The sequence below is a fragment of the Pseudorasbora parva genome, chromosome 19 (assembly GCF_024679245.1).
Source record: "Pseudorasbora parva isolate DD20220531a chromosome 19, ASM2467924v1, whole genome shotgun sequence".
NCBI lineage: Eukaryota > Metazoa > Chordata > Actinopteri > Cypriniformes > Gobionidae > Pseudorasbora > Pseudorasbora parva.
Genome location: NC_090190.1, coordinates 31,460,684 through 31,480,210, shown reverse-complemented (window position 1 = coordinate 31,480,210; position 19,527 = coordinate 31,460,684). Strand labels below are relative to the sequence as shown.

General features: G+C 38.1%; 1 protein-coding gene across 2 annotated transcripts in view; it reads right to left on the bottom strand.

Annotated features, from left to right (window-relative positions):
• The window catches only part of arhgef2a (Rho guanine nucleotide exchange factor (GEF) 2a), a 91,816-nt gene that overhangs the window by 28,019 nt on the left and 44,270 nt on the right, over positions 1-19,527 (bottom strand). Inside the window, exons 1-2 of one of the 2 annotated variants that reach the window (XM_067424928.1) lie at positions 16,901-17,166; positions 7,458-7,620 (exon numbers count right to left, since the gene is read on the bottom strand). In XM_067424928.1, the coding sequence (XP_067281029.1) occupies positions 7,458-7,620; positions 16,901-16,963 (226 nt within the window). In that variant the 5' untranslated portion in view covers positions 16,964-17,166. Of the gene's footprint in view, positions 1-7,457; positions 7,621-16,900; positions 17,167-19,527 lie in introns of those variants that run through there. The other variant, XM_067424927.1, reaches the window with a different exon arrangement.

Sequence of the window (19,527 nt, the reverse complement as noted above, 5' to 3'; positions counted from 1 at the left end):
TAGGCCGTGGCATTTAAACGATGCCCAATTGGCACTAAGGGGCCTAAAGTGTGCCAAGAAAACATCCCCCACACCATTACACCACCACCACTAGCCTTCACAGTGGTAACAAGGCATGATGGATCCATGTTCTCATTCTTCTCAAGTGTAATAAAACACATAATATATTAAACGCATTTGGTGTTTCCATGGATTCTACAGAAATCAAAGGTAGTGTGGATATGACGTCACTAACAGGCGACGCAAGGATACAAGGATATAAGGTTAAATGTGTAAAAATGCTTTCCATTGCAGGACTGTCTCTGCAGAAAGAAACTATCCAGACCTCAAAACTTTAAAATGTGTGTGCGTATTATCTTGGAATGCAGCGGTAGACCAGCCACTAAAAATATTCCACCTATTCTCCACTTCCCCACATAATAAGACTCAAAACAGCAGTTCAGGACTGCAACACTTAGATGTAATGTGAAAGAGGCTTGTGGGAATGGGTAGACAGGTGTGGCTTGTAAGTAATAAAGAGGCTTATATATGATGTTCATCTTGAGCTCAAAGTCCTGAAAACAGTCATGGAAAGAAAGCGGGAGAGTTGAGATGAGGGAAGAAAGCAGGAAAAATCATCAGAAGGATGAGGTAAGCAGCTTTTTTATAGCCTCTGCGTTGCGATTGGCAGGATCCCAAACAAGCTCCTCCTAGTATTTCGAGACACCCCTCTCTGCAGCCTGTAGCAAGATGATGTAGGTGGATCAGATCCAATACGTACTGGATGGTGGATCATTATGGCAATGTCATTCATACCGATCTCTGGGTTAACTTGTAATGCGTATGCACTGGTCTAAGTGACATATATGATCAATATTGTAGATGATGTTCTAACCTGTGTAGTAGTACTGATAAATAGTAGGCTAAGTGATGAATAAGTCATCTTTTCATAAATGTGATACTTAAGTTATCCTAGTTTCTCTCTACATGCATGCAAAATAGTTAAAACATTAATATATTCTGGTCATATTTGCTGTTAAGTGGAAGCACAAATGAGTGAAGTAATTGTCTCTGTAATTTTAATCCTCAAGGTACAATGCAACACGATCTGTAAACAACTTAAAATACCAGTAGCCAACACATTCAAGGGGAAATGCTAAACGTGTGTCCTGATGGCGTGAGCATGTTATTAATCATAATTTTTTTTGCATGAGCGGTTTGAGCATTTATTTATCCAGTTCACCAAAACTCTCAACTGCGCATGTCCCCAGAACTCTACTGCGCATGCGTATGTGACGTCATCAAACTGCGAATGAAACCACCGCGCATGCGCGTCCACAATTGAAACATTTATTTCTGGAGTTTCGGCAACAAAGTATGTAAGCAAACATTAATTAAGAATGGTAATGCGTTTATACTGTACTCATAATCAATAGTGTCTAAGCACAATTACCACTGATCATACTTTTGGTTAGGAATCTGAACAAACCCTTAAAGGTTTAGTTCACCCAAAAATGAAAATTATCCTATGATTTACTCACCCTCAAGTCATCTTAGGTGTATATGACATTCATCTTTCAGACGAATACAATTGAAGCTATATTAAAAATGTCCTGGCTCTTCCAAGCTTTATAATGGCAGTGACTGCTGGGTCATTTTTGAAGTCCATAAAAGTGCATCTGTCCATGATAAAACTGTTTCACACTGTTCCGGGATTTATTCAAGGCCTTCTGAAGTGAAGCAATGCATTTGTGTAAGAAAAATATCCATGTTTAAAACTTTATAAAGTAAATTATATAGCTTCCAGCGAATAGCCTTCCATATTCAACTTACAGAAGAAGTGTAGCGCAGGCTCCTCTCACAGTTCAAAATGCTTCTGCTATGTCTGACGACATTGCACACTAGTTACGCTTGTCAGACGCAAAGTAAGCATTTTTAACAGTCACTGCCATTATAAAGCTTGGAAGAGCCAGGAAAATTTAAATATAACTCTGATTTTGTTCGTCTGAAATAAGAATGCCATATACGCCTACGATGACTTGAGTAAATCATGAGATAACTTTCATTTTTGGGTGAACTAACCCTTTAATGACAAGTATTAAACATCAGTACAAAGTTAACTTATTCACAAGTTTGTCCTGCATGAAGATTATATTCAATCAATTGGCTTGTTTGGAAGAGGTAAGCTGTTAATCCGTTCTGACTTGTTTTTACATAAATTTCACCAGGCAGATGAAGAAATGAGTGGAAAATAATGTGATATATTTGTGTTGGAGGAAAAGAAACTAGATTATCATATAGGCTTGGGAAACGGCCCTTTAGACTTTTTACCAGGCCTATCAACATTTAGCAACCACATAGCAACATGCTACAGTCACCCAGAAGACCAGAAGGCCCCGACATATTCACAGCAAAGTTATTTGTCATTCTTTGATTTTGTGTAACGATTTCAATCTTGTAATAAACATGATGTGACTTGACCGGAGTGCTGAATTGCAGCAACACTCCAGTCAAGTTTCATCATATTTATTACTAGATTGTTTAAAAGCCATTAGCTTTACAATACTAAACAAGAAAAAAAACAATATCAGAATCTCTTTCAATTAGAATTATAACTACATTTTCTACTATAAAGTGACTCTCATGTTTTTACTTGTGAATGTCCAACCTTGAGGGACTAAACAGAAGAAATGAACCACCAAACCACTGAGTGCCAGTCATATAATGTATGTGAATGGGTAACAATTCTATGAGAGCAAAAAAAAACATGCTTTAGTAGAACACAAATGAAGATTTTTAACTCCATCCGTTGCTGTGAGCCAGTCATATAATGCATGTGAATGGGTAACAATTCTATGAGAGCAAAAAAAAAAAACATGCTCAACATGCACAAAGAGCCCTGTGGTTCATGACGGCACATTGATATCTTAAGACACAAAACAATCCGTTTGTGTGAGAAATAGAGCCAAATTTATATCATTTTTTACCTCAAATACAACACTATATCCAACAGCCTGGAACATGCTTCCCTACCGGTAAGGAAGGACAATATACACGCTCTGGCGTCGTTAACGGAATTGACTTCTGGCGTTGGCGTAAACTACGCCAGATTGTGTATACAGGAAGGGATGTCTTTACATGTACACGACGCCAGAGCGTGTATATTGACCTTACCAGAAATTAAGCGTGTTCCAGGCTGTTGGATAAAGCTTTGTATTTGAGGTAAAAATGATATAAATACGGCTCGATTTCTCACACAAACGGATTGTTTTGTGTCTTAAGATATCAATGTGTCATCATGAACCACAGGGCTCTTTGTGCGTGTTGAGCATGTTTTTTTTTTGCACTCATAGAATTGTTACCCATTCACATGCATTATATGACTGGCTCACAGCAACGGTTGGAGTTAAAAATCTTCATTTGTGTTCTACTGAAGAAACAAAGACACCTACATGTTGTATTCACTGGGGGTAAGCAGATAAACGCAACATTTAAATTTGTGGGTGAACTATCCCTTTAATATCATAGATGCTTGAGGATTGGCTTCTTAAGCCAGGAACACACCAAGCTGACCATTGGCCATTGGGCAACGTAGGGTCGCTTTTGAGCGCCGGACGAATTTGTTCTGTAGTCGGACGCCGTCTGTGATTTTTTTGGGCCGATTCAACATGTAGACATGTTTAGCAATATATCTGCTAACCAGCGGTTTGGTGTGTCCCTACTCCTTACCTTTAGACTTGTGCCAGCCCTGGCAAAACCTAGCAAATGCATAGCAACATGCTAAAACCACCTAAAACGTCCTAAAATGCTTAACAAAACATGTTAAATAAGCTCACATCGCCTTAGCAACTGCATAGCAACACATAGCAACAACCTGGTAACCATCCACAACATTCTATTGACTTTATTTGAAGAAGAGGTATGCTGTTCTATACGTTTAAATTACAAAATTAAAAAAAAAAAATACCCAAAAGATTTGCATTCAAGGGACATATTTGAGATTTGGGATTCGACTCTTTAAGTATCACATATTTTACTTCAAGTGAAATCGAAGAAACTGTTGTGATCAAACTTATACCAAACAAAGTTTGTTTTGGGAGTTTGCTAGAGAAGTTTGGTCCAGCTGGTAAACAACTTCGTACTACTATTTGCACGTGCCAATTATATGTGGAAACACCTTTGTACTACCATTGGTGCATGTCATTGGTACGTTGTAATTTGAATCAAAGGCAACACTGTGAATGTTTTTAGGTTTAATGATGTAAAGCTGCTTACTTTAAAGCAATATATTGTGTAAAGTGTTTTATAAATAAATGTGACACAACTTGACTGGAGTGCTGAATTGCAGAACAGGGCCAAACATCCACATCATTATAATCAGATACTTTATTAACTACTGTTTTCTCTCTTCGCTGTCATTCTTGTTATGTTTATTTTGTTATTGAGAGGAAAGCATGCAGCAGATATTTACATATTCATCTAAACGCCGCTCTCATCAGTGTGGGCAGCATCAGGATGTTGGCTAACAGTATACTGCCTTTTTCAAACTTCTTTTTACCCCTAAATGAAGAACGAAAAAGAACCTTGCCGTGAGTATATCGGGGCCTTTAGACTTGCGCTAGCAACAGCGTAGAAACATGCTTAAACCACACAGAACACCCTAGCAACTACATAGCACCATTATAACACCACAAGAACATCTAAGCAACAGCATAGCAACATGTTAAATAAATTCACATTGCCCTAGCAACTGCACAGCAACATCCAGGCAACCATCCAGAACATTCTATCATTGAGTTGATGAACGAACACCACCAGGACTTGACATTAACACCCGCAAAATGTGCATGGATTTTAGCAGTCTCATGTAACACAGTCACTCATACTAGCGGGTTGAATTGTATACATAATATATATTTTTCAATTGTAAAATAATAATAAACTAAGTTCAATGTAGTATTGAAAAGCTTCCAATACATTTTTCAGAACAGTTACATGATACCTACCATGCTTTCTCACTTTCTCATCTCTCCGATAGCGAGTTGACACACGAACCTGACTCCCCTCACTCATTATGTTTACAGTGTGCAATATAACATGAGTTCAGGTTTCGCGTGTAAAAAAACTGTATTTTTCACACAATTTACTTATCTGTACAGTGCTGTTTTCTCTGTCCTAAAAATGGCCTGATGATTTCCTTGTTCTATGAAGTCCCTCCTTCAGAAACACGTAACGAGTTCTGATTGGGCCAGCGCTTCCCGTGTTGTGATTGGACAGCAGCTTAGCGCACTTTGCCCGGAAAGGTCCCGCCTCTTACCATAACGGGGAGATGCAAGCGCTGAATGCGCGCTCTTCTCCACGTGAGAGAGCAACAAGACCACGCCCCCTATTTTGCGTGTACTTGTGGGCGGAGGGTTAGTCAACAAACGGTTCTAGTGACGTCATTCCTGCTGGAAGTGCAGGGCTGTAGTCCAAACCGGCCATTCGCTGTAGGCTTTGAAAGGGAACTTCTGTTAAATAAAATATCTCGCTTGGCATTGAACTTTGAGCTTTATAATTTCACAGGTATTATTTTTGCTCCAACAGCAACATTTCACACTAACTAAAGTTTGAAAGATGGAATCGCGAAGAACGGGACCTTTAAACCAAATTAATATTATTGATGTTACAGGGCTAAATTTCGCCGTGGGAATGAGTGTATTGCACATCATTTTACTCATTCATTCAGATTTTGTGCTCACACCCAGTGTGCATATACATAAAGACATCTTGAGTTTGTTTTCACTGCCTTATTGCACAGTCAAGTACTCACAAAATACTGTCAAAATGTCGGTCTTGGCGAGTTTTCATGTAAACACAGTCAGTTATATTTTAAAGCTACACTATGTAACTTTTCCATCCGCTAGAGAGCGCCTATTCAAAACAAAGGCGTAGTTTGATGACGCGAAGTTTGAGCTCAGAATCTTGGGACTTGTGGTTTTCACCTCACAGCCAGTGGAAAAGAATCGGGATAGGACTCTGGCAGAAATAATGTTGATGGATGTGATTATTAACGTTACTGTAGTATGAAGCAGAGCAGGACCGAGTGTTGTGGGAGCTGACCAAGGCCGCTGGAGCGATTGTTACGCAAATAAACGGCTCGCAAGCAACGGGACTTTTATTATGACGTGACACAGTCGCTGGCGCTATTTACGCTTTTCCGGTCATGAGTATGAGGTAACGCAGCTCTGTTTATCATATTAGATAAATTTAAGAGTGTTTAAAATGACGTTCTGATGTTACTCTGTGGGTTTGCTCAGCGGCTGCTGTGACACTTGTTTCACACTGTAAGAGTAAAGCGCTTCTGCAGAATAAAACCGGAAACCGAGGGTAACGTAGATATGACGCAATTGACAGGCAATTCACTCAGACGTCCCAGCTCCTTGTTTAAAATAGCAATTTTCTCACAATTTACAAATAGTTGGAAACATTTGAGATATTGCAAGAAGTCAACTGAACAAAATATATAACACTAGCCTAGTGTTTTTTTTCACTGCAAAAATACTTCATAGTGCACATTTAAGTGAGCGTAAACAGAGTTGAGATAGAAACAGCATGTGTAACAGAATAATGGATCTGGGCGTCTGGTATTAAAGTGACAGCAGCCTAATATACCTGCTGCCAAATTATCCGCTTAAACTCCAGGACTATTTTTTGGGATTTCCGCCTGGATTTGGCCTACCCAAATTGAAAAGCTTCACATACACACATTCAGTGGTCTAAGTTCAAAATTTTGGTGTCATTTTACAGGACACCCTTTCAGGTTACATAAAACATTGCTAAAAGTGATAAACATGTAAGTATATGTTGTCTAAGCTGTAATAACCCCCCCAAAAGTAGGCGCTTTTTGATTTTTTTCCACTAAATTCCAGATAATAGTTGAAAAAGAAGTTTGTCAGTGTCATGTTATTCAAATGGGTCTGAAGGGATGCCCCCCCCCTCCAAAAAAAATGCATTACTTTGTCTAAAACAAATGCCAAAGTGATGCATATCTCCGGAAAGTAGAGACTATAAGCTTTCAAATGGTACCACATATGACATCATAGCTCCTCCACAGACATTTAAAATTGAAAGTATATACCTGGCGATGTCATTCTGGACCCTGTACAGTGTCCACAGAGTTTAAGTGGTTATGAGATAATATTAAAAATACCTATATGGCAGTTTTTCCCTATGTATTGAAGTCAAAATTGTGGCCAGTGAAAATACACTCAGTACACTCATCAATACTAGTAACTATGGAAAACTACTAGCCACAGTGGCTGGTGAACAAAAAAGTTATTGTCAAACCCTGAACACCACTAATATTTTCGACAGAAATTGTAAAAATCGAGTTTACAAAATATCGTCTTGCAAAATGTTGCATTCGTATGATTTTGATCATACTGGTTAAGTCTGTGGGTTTTGAGTGTGGTGTGATGACTGTCTGTGTGACTCACTAGGGCAACTGAGGGCCTCCTTAGCGGTGATGCTCTTGTTGCAGGCCGAGCAGAGTGTGGTTCCAGACACGGTTAGAGAGTTGAAGAGGTGGCCATTACTGTAGCGTGCCTCTCGCTCTCTTGCTTCTCTCTCCCGCTCCCTCATGCGTTCCTTCTCCTTATTCTAATTAGAACACAAAAACTCAAAATAAATTAATCATGCATGGCATCTTAATATAGCGCATGTTATATTAAATTATCTGCACCAGAGTAAAATTTGCCTAGTATAATTGTGTGAACCAAAGAACAGCAACAACAAAACAAAACAAAAACTTAGAGCTGGTCAAAGAACAATCAACACTCACACAAAAAAGAAAAGACAATGATGACACTATTGCGGCTCAGTTTCTATTGTGTAACCGATTCATCTGCTGAACTGGTACAGGCCGAGTTCACGAACAGGGAAACAACCAACCAAGAGAACTTGCAACACCATTTCGGAAGAAACATATGCCAAACAATAGCCATATTGAATGTCTACAATATCTGTATTCCTTGGTAAAAGATTTCATCATGAAAACACATAGTGAGCATTCATGCCCTTTAACTGTTTTTCCTTGAAAAAGCTAATCTTTGCTTATCAGCCTGGGGAAAGACAAATTAACCCTATCAAGTCTCCACTATAAAAAGTCACTCATGTGGTTTAAGCAAACAATTGCTCTCATTTCTGATACAGTTTGTTTGTCTTTGTTAGGTGCATGCCTAGTTGGATAAGTTTACTATATTTTTTCTTAGATTTTGGTCATAATTTTGTCCTCTCTTTGACCCTCTGGGGATCTTTTTTAACATACACATAATCTGCTAATAGGCTAATTGATGTGGGTTAAGCTAATTAGTGGAGGTAGGTATTGCAAGTTAGTGGAAAGTCTTTAAAAACCCTCAGGGGCAGTTTACACATCACCGTTTTCAACCAAAAATGGGAAACATTTTATGTGTTTTGACCGTTCATTTCCACAACAAAATGCAAACTTTTGAACAACGGGTTTCAAAGTGTACGTTTTGGAAAACTATAGCATTGTCGTCTCTGGGTAAACTACAAAAATATGTGACCCTAGACCTTAAAACCAGTCATAAGGCCCACTGGTATATTTGTGGCAATAGCCAAAAATACACTGTGGGCCTATGGGTCAAAATGATAGACTTCTTTTATGCCAAAAGTCATTAGGACATTAAGTAAAGATCGTGTTCCATGAAGATATTTTGTACCTTAAATATATAATTTTTTTGTATTATAAGTAGTAATATACATTGCTAAGGACTTTATTTGTACAACTTTAAAGGCTTTTTGTACCCTCACATTCCAGATTTTCAAATAGTTGTATCTCAGCCAAAAATGGTCCTATCCTAACAAACCAAAAAACGACCTTATGACTGGTTCTGTGGTCCAGGGTCACATTTGTGAAAACAGTGACATCATGCACACGTGTAATATAGGCACCTTTCTTTACAGGTTGACATCACCAACTACTGGCCTGGCATGAATAATACAGTGTTTTTAATCGTTTTCAGATTCCATTTTTAGTACATTGGAAGGAGAGTTTGAGAGCGGTCATTCTAAGTTGAGTGATTAATAAATAAAATTAAGTGATGACTTTCACTAGAGGTTGATTAGCTTAAAATAACATGTAAAAAAAAAAAAAAAAAAAGTAAGAGGAAAATGTGTTTATTTGTGTTTATCCTGACAAATCAATTTCATTTTTAAGGCACTGTATACAACACAAATTGTCAAAATCAGTGTACCAGTGTTATGTTCATATTTATGTAGTATTATTATAATATTTATTTATATTTTATGTTTAAATATATTTAGCATTTATTTTTATATTTTCATTTTCATTTTAAGTTTTAGTCATTTTGCTATGTGCTTTTGTCATGTATTTATTAGTTGTTGTTGTTTTTTAAATATTTTTTTTTATTTGTCTGTAGCAAAGTTAAAAGCTCAGGGAAGAAGGAGGTGGGAACCAGCGAATGTTCAACGTAACTTTAATCTAAAAATAAACACAAATAACAAAACAAAAAGTAAAGCGGCAACCCCTCACGGAAGACTATCGCACAATCGCAAACAAAAGACAGCAAAAGTCCAGGCCTGGTCCTCTCTTGTCCTTCACTGTCGTTTATCCTTTATTGGAGATTCTCTGTGAGACTCGAGGCTGGTGTGACGCGCAGGTGACGTTCCGTTCCCACTGCTCTCGGCCCTGCCGTCATTTATTTATCTTATTACTTCAATTTACATTTATTTCTGTTAGCTGTCAAGGCAACATTTTGTCATTTTCATTTGTGATTTTTTATTTTACATTTTACATCTATAATTTATATTTTATTTCAGCTTCATTTCAATTACAGAAAACTATTTTTTACTCATGTTGGTTTAGTTTTAGTTAACAATAACAATATGATGAGCACAAACCAAGAAGTTATAATACCTAGAGAAAGCTATACAAACTGCCATTTTACACTTTGAGCAGTAACTAGCAAAACATCCTCTGTAATATAATGAGCTATTTATGATCAATTTGTTCCTGTCTGCTGCCTCTGACGTCACAGTTCATACGCTGACAGGATATTTGCTATAGTTTAGGACAGTGTATGTTCTTATGGTGCCAATTAGCATTGTCATGGAATCATTTTCCATTGGCTCCAGAGTATTTACATAGCATATAAAACTCAAAAAACACATTGCAGCTTTAAGTGAGGTACATTTACTTAGTCCAGGCATCTATTTTGTACAATTAACAGTCCAACTCTGTTTTACCCAACAAAAAAATCTTGATTATAAAAGCTTTGATCAGCAGCTGGTGTTGGTTAATATGCAAGTCAGCGTTTTACTAGAAGCTCTACTTGACCATGGTTGATCTGATCATCTTCCTCTTTCATACATATTTTATGACGAGTTATTTGCTAAATTAGGGAAAGCAAAAGTCAAATGTCCAGACAAACAATTTCAAAACTGAATTTGAAATGTCAACTCTATTCTTAAACCATTTCAGAATAAAAATAAGCTGAAAAATGGCCATACTGAATGTATAGAAGGTCTGTATTCCTTGGTAAAATATTTTTTTTTATCTTAAGTTTCATATTTTTTCACCCCTAAGGTTCTGTTTTGGGTTCGGTTATTCTATAAATCGGCCTCTCTGTTGACATGCAAAGCAGGAAATAATGAGAGCACTTCCTCTTTCTAATCTGCAGGAGGCATGAGTAAAGGTTGCCATAGGAACACGAACATGTGTTGGAAGTAAGCAACAGAAAATGTATTATAAAAAACATTTAGTGTGTTAATGTGTAGCAGTCCAAAAACCTGCAGGATATTGCCATTGAATTACGAAATATAAATTGACCTAGTTTGTCCATAAGCAGAACTTCCAGGATCCCTCTGCATTGTTTGCTACGTGTATGTATGATCATCTCTGCAGATTTGGGAAGTTGCATTAGTTCATGCTAACTCGAATAACAAAGCATTCAGCCAGGGTGGGGTTTGTGTAGATAAAGTGACACTTTTTTACAGTTAAACTTGAGTGTGACTTTAACTACAGAGGCACAAACTGGGAGCAGCCAACATTTCCAAGTCTGTGTTTATAAAAATAATGTCAGGCTAATGAAATGTATCTGTGCCTGCAAAATTAAAACAACCACTATGTTAATAGTTCACTTAAAAGTTGACATTGAATCAAGCTATCTGTACAAAAGTATGAACGCTATGTGCCCCAAGCACATTGTTGTCTAGGTTTAGCGAGCTTGTCTGAAGTTTGGAGTCATCTCCTGTCAAGGAAATAGGCTGAGATTGGCAGGACTTAACGTTGATGCTCCAGTTTGAATAGTCCCAGCTCCAGATTTAGTTCAGTCTGCTGTGGCCTGATGGCCTGGATATAGCTGGCCTATGGGGAACTATGAGTGATTAGTTGACATTGACATTCTTTGCAAACACTTTCATACAAAAGTAATTTGCACTATAGCACACAGGGCAGCAGCAGTCGACGGATTTGGATTCTTTCAATAGCTAATGCCGATATAATTGCCATTTTGGTATTTTTACAATTACATGAATTGTTGTGTTTCATGAAAATACCAGGTTCCATGTGTTAACATCCCCATTACTTTGTTGTTGGATGATTTTGAAACTAACCCCAGGGATTGCTCCTATTAATGGGCATTGTCAACGGCCAAAATTTGACCAAGATCGGAAGGTTATTTCAATTTATCTCTGCAGAACAGAGTAAATACTAGGACAACCAAACTAGGCCTTGGCAACTTAGAAGCTGCTCTCGGTTACATTTAAATTGCTCAAACGGATGTCTAATCTTTGACATCCCTATTTAATAGAAGAAGAGGTGGTGAGGTAGCCTAGAAATCTAGACGCACCCTAGCGGCAGCAAATCTAATGGGTCGCAAGTATCGTCTAGCAACTTTCAATACAGTTCTGAGCTGTAAAAACCAAACTCTGGTCAGGCCAATCACATCGTGTATAGAGTCGGTGGGCGGGGCTTAACATAATGACAGCCGAGTTGCGCTTGTGTGTTACTAGTAAACAGAGGCTGTCAAACGGCGGTCTTTCGAATCAGATTCTGGAAGACTTGGAGTTAAGCTTTTCTCTAAAAAAAGAACAAAGAACGGCACTGAAGTCATTCTTAACAAGGGAAGATGTGTTCAGCGTTTTGCCGACCAGATACGGCGAAAGTTTAATTTATCAACGAGCTCCGCTTCATGTTACTCTGGTTAGTTGTAGCGCTATCCAATTGCGTGCAGAGGGAGTTTGAAAGACAACCGTTTATCCCTCCCCTCAGATTGAGGCCTGTCGATGGTGAGTTTCCAGACCAAACATCTTAATGTGGGTCTGGCTTGTCAGGCTAGTGGTGAAGTGCACATGTGTGAGCAAAAATGCAACTCACTATTTAAAAAATCTTGCCTTCGGACCTGAACCTGGAATTGATGCTTTAACTGAGTGCTATTTCTATGGCAACCTCTCTTTTGGCTCTCTTTCTCTTGAATGTTTCTCTGTGCACGCACACACACAGTCTGTTGTTCAACATTCCCACTCAGTAACACCTACACAACTCAAACTCATACTAAAGCTAATAATTGGACAAAAAAGGTGCATATTCAGTGCCAAAAACATATAACCTCTTACTCAAGATGTCTTTACACACCAGAGTTAAAGCAGTCTCTGTGTTGGCTCCAAATTCTAGTGGTGTAACGATAGTCAAACCGAACCGAAAAACAGGTTCAATGTGTGTTAGCTGGGAAGGGACGCAGTTATGATGTTCATTCTGTTTATCAGGAGCTGTTTATGATTCATTAACAGTTCATGATGTATTGTGTATTCACCATGATTGTTGCTTCAATAACACCAAAATGCCACTTTATTTTTACTGTTATTTTGTTTATTTTTTAAATTAGTGTAGTGGCTACTTTATTGTATTAAAAAACAGCTATTTAATAACTGAGTATAATACTTTAACATCAGTATTAGTAATATTCATGCAATTTATGTGTTTGTAAGTAAGCTAAAGTAGGAAATTACTTTTGTGTCATCAGTTTTTATGAAATAAATGTGCTTTTTTTTTTTAAAGGGTGAATGGTAAAATTAGTAGATTATATCAGACTAGTCTACAGTGGAGGCGTTCATTTAATTTTAGTTTACTCAGGTATGCTAAATAATCTAAAGAAAACGTGAAGCCAATGTATAAAGTTAATAAAGAAAAAGTTAATAAGTTAAATTATTGTTGTTGTTATTATTAAGTTAAAAGTGAATTTAGTGTTATTATTGCTGGTGTCCTGCCATGAACTCTGCCTTCACAGCAAACAGAACCGAACCGAACCGTGGCTTCAAAACCGTGATATGAACCGAACCGTGGCTTCAAAACCGTGATATGAACCGAACCGTGGCTTCAAAACCGTGATATGAACCGAACCGTGGCTTCAAAACCGTGATATGAACCGAACCGTGGCTTCAAAACCGTGATATGAACCGAACCGTGGCTTCAAAACCGTGACATGAACCGAACCGTGGCTTCAAAACCGTGATATGAACCGAACTGTGGCTTCAAAACCGTGATATGAACCGAACCGTGGCTTCAAAACCGTGATATGAACCGAACCGTGGCTTCAAAACCTTGATATGAACCGAACCGTGGCTTCAAAACCGTGATATGAACCGAACCGTGGCTTCAAAACCGTGATATGAACCGAACTGTGGCTTCAAAACCGTGATATGAACCGAACCGTGGCTTCAAAACCGTGATATGAACCGAACCGTGGCTTCAAAACCGTGATATGAACCGAACCGTGGCTTCAAAACCGTGATATGAACCGAACCGTGGCTTCAAAACCGTGATATGAACCGAACCGTGGCTTCAAAACCGTGATATGAACCGAACCGTGGCTTCAAAACCGTGATATGAACCGAACCGTGGCTTCAAAACCGTGATATGAACCGAACCGTGGCTTCAAAACCGTGATATGAACCGAACTGTGGCTTCAAAACCGTGATATGAACCGAACCGTGGCTTCAAAACCGTGATATGAACCGAACCGTGGCTTCAAAACCGTGATATGAACCGAACCGTGGCTTCAAAACCGTGATATGAACCGAACCGTGGCTTCAAAACCGTGATATGAACCGAACCGTGGCTTCAAAACCGTGATATGAACCGAACCGTGGCTTCAAAACCGTGATATGAACCGAACCGTGGCTTCAAAACCGTGATATGAACCGAACCGTGGCTTCAAAACCGTGATATGAACCGAACTGTGGCTTCAAAACCGTGATATGAACCGAACCGTGGCTTCAAAACCGTGATATGAACCGAATCGTGGCTTCAAAACCGTGATATGAACCGAACCGTGGCTTCAAAACCGTGATATGAACCGAACTGTGGCTTCAAAACCGTGATATGAACCGAACCGTGGCTTCAAAACCGTGATATGAACCGAACCGTGGCTTCAAAACCGTGACATGAACCGAACCGTGGCTTCAAAACCGTGATATGAACCGAACCGTGGCTTCAAAACCGTGATATGAACCGAACTGTGGCTTCAAAACCGTGATATGAACCGAACCGTGGCTTCAAAACCGTGATATGAACCGAACCGTGGCTTCAAAACCGTGACATGAACCGAACCGTGGCTTCAAAACCGTGATATGAACCGAACCGTGGCTTCAAAACCGTGATATGAACCGAACCGTGGCTTCAAAACCGTGATATGAACCGAACTGTGGCTTCAAAACCGTGATATGAACCGAACCGTGGCTTCAAAACCGTGATATGAACCGAACCGTGGCTTCAAAACCGTGATATGAACCGAACCGTGGCTTCAAAACCGTGATATGAACCTAACCGTGGCTTCAAAACCGTGATACGAACCGTGGCATTGGTGTATCGTTATACTCCTACCAAATGCTGTATAAATATGAAATTCCACATCAAAGCTGTTGAAAAGTATGCAGCTCTGAAGCTTCTGATTCACCTTAAAGGGTTAGTTCACCCAAAAATTTAAATTTAGTTTATTACTCACCCTCAGGTCGTTCCAAACTTGTAAGACCTTTGTTCATCTTCTGAACATAAATTAAGATATTTTTGATGAAATCTGAGAGCTTTCTGACCCCTCCATAGACACCAATATAATTAACACTTTTAAGGTCCAGAAAGGTAGTAAAGACATTGTTAAAATTGTCCATGAGACTCCAGGGGTTCAACCTTAATTTTATGAAGCAACGAGAATACTTTTTGTGAGCAAGACTTTATTCAATAATTTCTTCTAGCCTGTGTCAGACTCTTATGCTGTTGACGCAATGTAAACGGTACAGCGTTTCCAGAATGCCAGCTTATCATTGGCCGACGCTGTTGATACGTGAGCATCATGGCTCATGCGCATGGGTTGTTCTTCTGTAGAACTGGAAAGCGCTGCACTGTTTATACTATGTCAACAACGTGTGACACTAAAAGAAATTGTTGAATAAAGTCTTTATGTTTGTTTGCATTTTGCACACAAAAAGTATTCTCGTCGCTTCATAAAATTAAGCTTGAACAATGCAGTCACATGGACTATTTTTATCAATGTCTTTACTACCTTTTCTGGGCCTTAAAAGTGTTACTTAAAATGCTGTCTATCAAGGGGTCAGAAAGCTCTCATTAATTTTCACCAAAAATATCGTCCTCTGTGTTCTGAAGATGAACAAAGGTCTTACAGGTTTGGAAGGACATGAAGGTGAGTAATTAATGACTGAATTTTAATTTTCGGGTGAACTAACCCTTCAAACTTTATGATGTGAAGGATCTCCAAATAGGATGAACCTTTTATTAGGGACCCCGTTCCTAAAATCAATCTATTTTTATGAAAAAACATTTAAACAGTTGGATAAATAGTATGTTTGACATTTTAAATGCAACATATTGTTTCCAAACTTAGATCGGCTATATTTAATAATCTGATGATTTATATAAGCACTTGGGTTCTTAACATACTGCGTTAAGAACCCCAATGAGTAAGATAAAGGTGACTATTGTAAGAACAACTCACTAGAAAGATACAAAGCAAACATATACAGTTATGGAAAGTACGGCAAGAAAGGTGAGACACATTTAGAAAGGAAACAGTTAGAATGTTTGGTACTTTGTATTTGTATTCTCTGAAATTTCTGGGGACCCCTTACAACCTTCTTGAGGACCCCCGGACCCCAGTTTGAAAACCCCTGCTTTAACCCATAATATCAAGTTCGACTTTGACACTGCTTTGCTTCAGTTTAAATGAAATGCATGAAATGACTTGCATTTATTATTGCTCGTTTTTAATTTCATATGCATGTTTCTCTTTCATATTCTCATAGTAAAGACATTCATTTTATAACATTCATTTAAACAACTATAATGTGTAAATGTATCTGGTATATGCAGCTTCAGATGCAGCTTGTGGTGCCTTTGCATCATACCAAAGATGACATCACACTGCATAAAAGCCATAAACTTACAGTCCTGGAAAACATTATTCACTGGCAAACAACAGCAAACAACTGTCAATAACAGCAATATTAACATTTTAGTTTACCCTTGCCCTTTAACCCTCATTCTATAATGATGAGGAAGAGGATAGCAGCAATTTAAGAGCAAATTCATGTATTTCCTTGTTTATATGTATACACCCTCTAGGTTAATAGCTGGTGGATTTATATTTTCCCAAAACACAATTAGATTTTTTTCATTTGAAACACAATTGACTATTATAGAAAATAAAAAATAAAGTTACATTGAAACGAAATGAACTCACTTTTCAAATCCTAATATTTCTATAGTTAACAACCAATAATATAGCCACAACAAACAAATATTAAAGTGGAATATTCAAACACACTGTCTAATTTATACTAATCCTCGCGATACACTGACTGGTTAAACACGCGTCGTTGTACTTACCCGCTGACTGATCTCTCTCATCCTTTCCTGGCGAAGTTTCGACAGATCCGCTACGCGAGACATTGCGATATTTTAAACGTCTTTAACACAACGAAATACGAATCCTCTTACGGCAGAATCACATGTATATCCCATTAATTAAGATAAAAGTTCCTTTTTGGTTCCGTGTGTTTGTAATAGCAGCGTTTTAATAGGCAGGAAAGACATTCACAGAGCAGCGCAGTGCTTTAACTTTGAGAGAAATACGCCGTTCCTCTCTCTCTCTCTCTCTCTCTCTCTCTCTCTCTCTCTCTCTCTCTCTCTCTCGCTCTCTCTCTCTCTCTTTCTCTCCCCTCCCCTTCGGTGAGACTGTGTTGGCTCGTTCAGGAAGCGCAAAATGACTGTATTCCAGACCGCCTCTACTCTTAATAAAACACTCTCACTGTAATTCTGCACTGCTTAGACGAACATACCATAATTGTGGAAATCAAGGAAAAATATATAACTTTTATTCAAGAAGTAAACATATCCCTCTGATCTCTTTAAAGCTGTTTTGTTCCATTCATCCATAAAAAGGCATAACGTCAACCCCCTTAAGCACAAACTGTCAAATTAAACTGTAAAACTGACATTTGTGCTTTCTGAATGCATATCCCTACACATGTCTTCATGAAGCTTGAGAATGCAATTTATTAATGCTTAAACATTCATTTGATATCTAAATTGTAACAAAAAAAAAGAAAGAAAACGACTGACTATTGTCGTTTAAGTACAACAGATGCCACCATCTGCCATGATGTAATGATGGTACTAGTGAAACAACAGCAAGACTCTCAAACCCTGTGGCTGAACTCTTTCAAACAATGACGTCAACTTTAGCACCTATTCAGCATTTCTCAGAGAGATCTAGAAGGAACTAAGACCAACTTAGAAAGCTTGTGGTCTGCACACACCCAAAAAGCACCCATGAGTAAAACCAGACCAGTAAAAATGAAAATGAAATGGTTTAGAAACAAATTACAGATAATTTATTATGCAAATGAACATTTAGTAAAGAAGTCATTTCATTGCAACCTACAACTTCACCTTAGATTGGAAACCATGCATCCATTTCTAAGTGCTGCAGTATTTCAGTGGCTATGCACGCACCTCTGCAGCGATTACCTCTGTGTACCGGGAAAGGCAGAAAATGGTGGATGTTTTCTTTTTGGAAAGGAGCCGAGGGGAGAGGAGGGGATTCTTTTCCCGTCTTGGCCACATCTGTCGCCATGCCAACAGTGTACTTAGACTTTGGCTGGGTTATGAGAGGAGTCTGGAAAGTTTACAGTGGGCGGCAAGGTTTTGGTATATATGGGCACATTCATACAACCGTGCAAAAGACTGGTTGCTCCTGTGTTTTCTTTTTTAAATATGTTGCATGGTTTAGAGCTAGTCAAATCTCTCAGCAGATTAAATCAAGATTAAAGCGGGTCAAATCTTTCAACAGATGTACTGTCCCGTCAAGTCATTTTGGATTCGTCAAACAATACTGACTGTAGCTCAGATTTACATAATCTAGTCTACATAATCTGGTTGTGGAACAGATAAAAGACCAGATTTATATGATCAGAGACTGGGAGTTAGAGAATAAAATTAAAAGCTCAGATAAAAAAAAAAAGAATGAAATAAAAATCTGGAGCTAAGCAGCAGAACCGTATAGTGAATGTGTTTATTTTGGGGTTACCGTATTTTTGATCAAATAAATGCCGTCTTAATGAGCATAAGAGACTTATATACAAAATATAAATATATATATATATATATATATATATATATATATATATATATATATATATATATATATATATATATATAATATTTGAATATATAAAAATACATATTTTCAGTACATAGTATACATTTCATTAACTTGATTACTTAAGTTAAAATAAATGGTCAAAAACAAATATTAAGACTCAAACAAAAACCTTGTTTGGTGGTTATGTAGTAAAACAGTCAAGTTACATCATCGTTTGGCTCTCAGAAACCCATCCGTCCATCGAACACCATCAATATTTCAGTTAAAAAATGACGGCTCTTTCTGTGAAATCCACCAGCTCTTCAACTTTAAATAGTGAAGCACTATTCTCTCTCTCTTTCTCTCAGTCTTTCTCTCTTTGGTTCACTGTGTCTCCAAGGAAGGACAGATTGCACTGTGGGCGGACTTCCACACAAGTGTTTCAACACTTGTTCTCTCTCTTACTCACGATTTCTTTAATTTCATGCGCACAATCTTTCTTCCTTGTGTTGGTAACAACAAATCCGTGGCATGGGACCAGCTATATTGTTTATTAGCAGTCAGATTTCAGCCCCTGCAGCACTCCTGACCGAATCAATAATGATGAATACTCTGTCTTCACTGAGGGCTGCCTCTGTGCTCGGATACTGCTGAGGTTATTGAAGCGATCTGCTGCAAGCTATGCTAATAAGCGAGATGCCACTTCATAATCAGTGCCAGTTCAACAAGTACACTGACTGCAGATCTAATAGGCTGATCTTGTTATTCACAACTGTCTTAGAAATAAAAATAAATATAACTAAATAATAATAATAATAATTATTATTATTATTATATAAATAACTAGCCTTTTTTTTGCTTTTACGCTTTT